General features: G+C 42.5%; 1 protein-coding gene across 1 annotated transcript; it reads left to right on the forward strand.

Annotated features, from left to right (window-relative positions):
• Positions 1-1,753: 1,753 nt before the first annotated feature.
• TSPAN10 (tetraspanin 10) lies at positions 1,754-6,322 on the forward strand. The gene is made up of 2 exons (XM_029597463.1): positions 1,754-2,394; positions 5,886-6,322. Exons 1-2 carry the CDS (start codon positions 1,754-1,756, stop codon positions 6,184-6,186), a joined length of 942 nt encoding a protein of 313 aa, XP_029453323.1. The 3' UTR covers positions 6,187-6,322.
• The last annotated feature ends 737 nt before the right edge of the window (positions 6,323-7,059 follow it).

The following is a 7,059-nucleotide window of genomic DNA, read 5'->3' on the forward strand; positions in this document are numbered from 1 at the left end:
TTGGGGGCACATTTTGTTGTGGAGTTCTGAGTTAGCCTTTTTCTGGGGGTGGTATGTATTTGTATTTTATTTTGGTTCAAGGTTTACCTTGCATGATTATTATATTTATTGTATATTTTTACTTCTATACATCTCTCTGGGCACTCTTTTAGATGCCGGGAAGGCAATTTAAAAGAACAATAAAAAATTAAACTAAAATCAAGAAAGGTTGCCTTACAACCTGAGGTGGGGCAGGGGATCCTAGTGTAGCTGTGGATGAAAACTTCTGAGTTGTAATTCCAGTACAGGCAGTTCTGATTGCACACGAAATCCCAAAGAAGCAATGGGAAAGTGTCAAGAAAACAAAGATTTGTCTGACTGCATTCTTGTATACATGTGCTACAGAAGAAGCAAATGGAGAGTGGGTAGATGAGGGACATTTATTCATTTCTTTCAAACTGTACTAAGTGTTTCAACTCCCAACTTGCAAGCATCGTCTGTCATAATGTCTGACCCAAAGAAAAATCCTTTCTGTTCTTGGGTATTTTTATTAGTGCCAAAATAGTTCATATTCTTGAAAAAGTATGAGGCTGCTTTATGTGTAATGTGATGGTCCTTTGAATGGAATTTGACAGTTCACATGACACCAGTGTGACTGGGAGAAACCTCAGCTCACACAATGAGCTTTTCAGCTATGGATGTGCAGAAAATAGGAGGAACATACTTTTTTTTTAGTATTTTCTTGAATAACTTGTGATAGCTAAGATGGTCAATAGTAAACTTAATTTGCTCTTTTAAAATGCAACCTTTTATTTTTCTTTCTCCTCTGAATATGGAAGTGGAACCGGACGAGGCCAGCTTTCTGCTGCCGAAGGTAAAACTCTGACCTTCCATTCCAGACAGGCTGGAACTGACAGGAGCTGCTGGGGGTCTTCTGTCCTTCAGAAAATGTCCTTTTTAGTGTTCTCTTTGCTTTTTCTGATTTGTTGCTATTGTCCTTATCAAATGCCTTATGTTTAAACACCAATGGTTTTCTAAACATTTGGTTTGTTTTAACTCCTTTGTTTTAGAATTTCTTTATAACCAGAGCTGATTGCTAGGGAGGATGGGAGAAACAATGGGTTTAGCTGAATTTGAGCAGTAGTAGAAAAGAAAATTGTTCCTTAATTGGAATCTGTAAACAGCTCTACTTTCAGGGAGTTATTTTTCTTTACTTGCCGTTTTAATGGTTGCCTTGTTTTGTTTTGTTTTAACTTTTTGCCTGTGTTTGTTCCTGCTTTTTGTGTTATGATATTTCAGAAAAAAATTGACATTTCCTAATAAATAAATAAATAAATAAATAAAAAAGGAAGGCTAGTCCATAGCCAACTTAATTCGTACCACTCAAGGACGGCCTCAGACCCAAGCTAGTCGGTCAACCCCAGGCCCATCATTTGTTGGGGCTGTAGAGGGGTTCTAGGACCCTGATGAGGTCTTTGGGATACAGATAGAATCCTTGAACTCTGGATATAATGTTTACACGGTATACACGGTAGCGATTTGTTTTCACTAAGTTTGTATTGCACTTCATAAATAGCGTTGCATGTATCACTTAATAACTCCGAACTTGAATGAGTAAGAACATGAACCTGGGCAGGCTGTGTCAGAGCTCTGAAGGCAGAAGAAACATTAGGTGTCTCTTGCCGATTCATCACTTCTTTCATCTTAAAGAACTCTAAGGTATATTTTCTTGTCCCTACTTTTTTTTTTTTTTTTTAATAACTAGCAAGCTAGAATGGAAGAACTGGGGCCTTTCAGCTCGGTGTCCGATCCGGACCAAAGCTCCAGGAGCGCTCTTTCGCCGGAGGCCTGCGGTGCTGAAATGGACAGCGCCATAGCTTCGACTCTAAAGCAAAAGTCAGAGCGCGAGCACCTTCTGCATAGTTATCAAAGCTATCCTGAGACCGCCAGTTTAACCAACTGCTGCATTAAGTATGTCCTGTTTCTTCCTAACTTCTTATTTTCTCTCCTGGGATTCCTGCTGTTAAGCATTGGGATTTGGGGTCTCATAGATAAGGAATCCTTGGTTTCTGAGAAGATAGGCCATCTAGGCACTGATCCAATGCTGATCTTTGTACTTGTCGGTCTTACAACCAGCGCAGTCGCCTTTTCAGGCTGTATTGGAGCCCTCAGAGAAAATTATTGCCTCTTGAAATTTTTCACAGTGTCAGTTATAACTGTTGTGATCCTAGAGGTTTTCACCGGGATTACCGTATATACCCTGAGAAAACAGATTAAGGACTTCCTAGAAGGTACTATGCTGGTGGCTGTCAAACGGTATCAGGACGACGAAGATCTAAGGTTTATTATAGATGAAATCCAGCAGGGTGTGCAGTGTTGTGGAGTGGAATCCTATCAAGACTGGAAACTAAATTTGTAAGTACAAAATTCGCGCCTTGTTTCTAATAGGAATGCAAAGTAGGGTACTGCCATCCAAAAAGGACCATAGCAAGTAGATATTCACAGCAAACCAAATGTAAATTTGAAATGTCTCTTTACATTTTAGATTTTGCTTGAACACTGAATATTTATGTCTTCTAGCTAGCAACATAACTTTAGAAGGCAGAGGTAGCTTTAGAAGTTATGCTTTTTGATTCTGGCAAGACAATGAGTGGTAGCATGGAAAACTTTGTAATGGATAATAGAACAAAAATTGAGAAAATTACCTTTATAATTCTGTTGCAGAATAACCTGGTCTACAAAGTGAATTAAGCACAGGAAAACAGCTGCACCCAAAAATTATATTAGTTATGAAAATTTGATATATTCGGGTTATGTTAAATGTAGCCCATGATATCTGAAAACTGAACTGGCTATTCTCGATGAAGGTTTAATTGCAAATATGTCCTGTCATTTTTGCCTTATTAATAAATAATACAAGAAGTGTTTTTTTTTGTTACTCTATTAACTTTAAAGGCATGCCCTAGTTAGTTTTAAATATTAATCTATATATACCTTCTATATATACCTGAACGGTTTGTGCCGGTTGGTCAGTCATATGGTCATTTCTGCCTGTGGCCACCAGATGGCGACCTGAACAGTAGAATATGCACTGGGCAAAGACAATCAGGCTGATGCAATTTGGATGTGCTAAAAAACTCTGTCCAAACTGTGTGCCCGTTTTCCTAACGCACGCCCATCCACCTCTCCTGGGCGCGCGATGCAGTGGGCAAATGAGCCGCTGCATTAAAAAGGAGGCACTAGGGGAAAATGGGCATTCCTAGTGCCTCCCTGGCATTGGGCGCACAGGAGAAGTGGTTGTGTGTAGATTAGGAAAATGGACGCTCAGTTTTACAAGCGTCCATTTTCCTAACCTGTACATAACCATGGGTTAGAAAAATGGATGCTCATTAATTGAGCGTCCATTTTCCTAAACTGACCTGCTGGCAAGACAATTTTTTAAAATTATTTTGTTTTTACCTTAATCCTTTTTTCGGTTCCTCTGACTTAATATTGCCATGATATTAAGTTGGAGGAATTATAGAAAAGCGGTATTTTCTGCTTTTTTGTTAACTTTGTTAGGAGGTGGACCCTTGAGCCGAAATGAAGTTGATGCTACCACCAGGCGAGGGCCCCTGTTGGTCCTCATTGTTGGGAGGTGGTGCAAGCTGAGAAGACCCAACTGGAGCTTCACCTTTACCAGGTTGTGCCCTTGGGTGCCGGGGCTGGCAGGACTTAGGCGGGGGTCTCTCAAAGCGTGGAACCAGAGGAGGAGGCTGAAGTGGCGTCGGGCAGGCAGAAGTCGAGGCAGGCGGCAGACAGGCGGAACCAGGAACAGGCCAGAGGTCAGGACAGGCAGCGAACAAGCGAAGACGGAGAAACAGGCTGGAGGTCAGGGCAGACGGAGGTCAAGCAGAGTTGGGTTACTAGGCAGGTTCAAAAACAGGAGGTCAGTCTGGAGGCGGGGCGAGGAGCAGGAGGGCACAGAACAGGAGACAAGGAGCAAGGCAGGAACGCAGGATCAGGAATCAAGGCTGGAACGCAGGATCAGGAGTCAACGCACAACTCGCACTCTGAAGCAGAGCAGGACCCATTGCTGAGGCAAAGTGCTGGAGGCAGGGCTGGGTATATATACCCACCCTGCCTGACGTTATCTTCACGGGCCGTGGGGAACTTTCCCACCGCGGGCTTTTTAAATTGTGAGCGACAGTGCACGCGCGCACCTAGGGAGGTGGGCACAGAGGCCAGGATGGTGGCGTGCCGAACTGCGAGGGCAGGCTGCAACAGTGGCGGTCGGCGTTGGCCATGGCGAGCGGTGACAGAGAAGAGCCGGGCCTGGTAGTCTCCCGGCAGAGGTAAGGGAATACGGTCGTGGTCGGTGGTGGCCGGGGATCCTAACAAACTTTAGGGGCTCCTCAAGAGTTAACTTCTGCTCTGGGGCAGGCGTTAATTTTTGAGAGTAAAAATGTGCGCATCAGGCGCACATTTATTTTTTACATAAATGAGTAAAAGCAAATAGCATCATCATGAATTTACATGTGATGAGTGCTATTAGCTTTGAGCTTGTTTGGATGCATATTTTGGATATGCTAATCCCCTTATTGCATAAGGGGTTATGGACACATGTCCAAAACGTGCATCCAAGTGTTTGTTAACCTGTGTGCTAGGCTCAGCACATGATATTGCATCGGCCTGAATATGCCCTGTCTCTCAGGCACTCATATACACACACAGACACAAAGGATCTCTCTCTCTCTCACACACACACACATTTTTCTCATAATTTGTTAATACATTAAATGAAGATTCATCTTTTCCATTTTTGCTTGGTTTTGAAAATGTACATCAGCTATAAATCTGACAATCCGAGCAACACTGGGTACTTTTTGCTAATATGTTCTGTCTGCAAATAGACCTGTCTGTCAAGCTCCCATACACAGGCACCAGCAAGTACAAGCATAAGCAGGCATACACACACATAGGCACACACAAACAAATACACACCTATGCACACAGGCTCCCCGCACACACATACATACACACAGGCTTCTCTCTCTCTCTCTCGCTCACACACACACACACACACACACACATATACAAGGCATCTTCTTCAGCTGCCACAGGATGGGGGTCCATGGTGGCTCTCTCCTTCTTTGAGTTCTACAGCAGCCCTCTCCCACTTTGGCCACTGTGGGATGGGAACTATGGCAGCCATCCTGAAGTCCTCTTCCTCTGATGAACGGCAGCCCTGATTGCATGAGCCTAATTCCTAAACGGGTGGTCCATGGCCACCCGGGCCCAGCAGTAGTTATGCCACTGTTGTAGATTGTGAACTGGTTGAAAGACAGAAAACAGACAGTAAGACTAACTGGTCAGCTCTCTCAATGGAGGATGGTAAATAGTGCAGTGCTCCAGGGATCTGTACTGGAACTGGTGCTTTTTAATATTCCTCTGTAACAATTGCTCTTTAGTGCTCTCTACAGCTGGGCAACAAGGGACGTCTAATATTCTGTCAATGTAGTTTATAGAGAGCTTCCTTAAGCATCTATATGCTTTCTGTTAATTATTAAACAAAATAAATCAGTATTTATCATTTTCATTTTCACGTTTGTTAAATTTTAAAATTTATAGCTGTTATAAACCAAAGTATCGCTGGGCAGTTTTCTCTATTAAGTATATGTCAATGCACATGGGCAGTCTGTCATCGGGTACACTGATTCCTTAGACATTTCAACCAGCAGCACCATTTTGGGAGTTGAAGTTTGTAGTAGTCTGGTGTAAAAGAGACACTAGTATTAGGATAAATTTGTCAGCTGGTAGTCAGATTGGTCATTTGGAGACTGCTGTGTTTATCTACCATTCTCATTCCTATTTCAGTTCCCTTTGCTTATTGTATATGACACTAAAATTCTTGTGCAATGTTTTAGGTATTTCAACTGCAGTTCTCCAGGGGTCCAGGCCTGTGGTGTTCCTTCTTCCTGCTGCATCCATTCTCTAGAAAATGGGACCATCACAAATTCACAGTGCGGCTTTGGAATTCTCACCATGGAAGAGGTGGTAGCTCAGAACATTATCTACCTTGGTGGATGTATGCCAGAGCTGATCAGATGGATTAACATGAACATGGGACTGGCTAGTTCTTTTATGGCAATTCTTCTGGCTGCTGAAGTAATTAGTCTCCTGTGTGCATCAGAACTTCTGAGGGACCTTGAATTGATTAAAATGTAATGGTAGAAAGATGAGAACTGAGAGCCAGAAGAAACAACTGACTGAAAACATACACTGACCCTTACAATACTGGGAAGCTACGAATAGAGTCTACATTATAATATTCTAATCCATAACAAATAAGTATATAAACAAATAATTCTCACCATGATTGAAAAAAAAAGTTATAAATGTTTGCATGTAAGGGAAGAGGGATTTGCTCAGTTGGATTTAAAACATTAAAAGTCTAATTCCCCACCAGAGAGAGAGCTGGGTGTTGGCCTTTCCCCTGAACAGTGCAGGGCTCAGGTTTTGTAAATAAACAGGCACAGGCAGTGCTCAACAACCTAGCAGAAGTGCAATTTGTCTGCAAAGTCTAGTAGTACAGCTGTATGCTTTCCTTCTCTGTCCTTAGCAGAAGTGATCAAAGAGAGAGAGTGAAGGCGATAATCAAGGCCTTGTTTGTCACTCGCTCCTGCTGTCTGGACTTTAATCCCTCGCACACTACCCCTCACCCACCCACCCCAAAGACTACTTTCTTAAATAGGTCATACATCTACTTATCATACAATTAAACTAAATTGGTAGATAAAGGAATTCTTTAGGTTCATTAAGTATAATTGAGATATTCCATAAAGAACACCACCTTCCCACCCTCAGGTTCTGAAGAGGTTGCAGGCCTCTCGTCATTTCCTATGGCTCCACTACATTTTCTCTTCCTGATGCTAATCCTCCCTAATCTTATTCCCTGCTGTAAACCATAACAAATACCAAGATCACCCTCCCCTATCCCTACATTCTCTATCTCATCTTCCATTCTGTCATCTTCATTATCTACTGCTCTTGAACTTCAAAGTTTTCTTCCCCTCATCCTGCCATTTCCACTATCCCTGA

Source organism: Rhinatrema bivittatum, chromosome 4 (genome assembly GCF_901001135.1).
Source record: "Rhinatrema bivittatum chromosome 4, aRhiBiv1.1, whole genome shotgun sequence".
Classification (NCBI taxonomy): Eukaryota; Metazoa; Chordata; class Amphibia; order Gymnophiona; family Rhinatrematidae; genus Rhinatrema; species Rhinatrema bivittatum.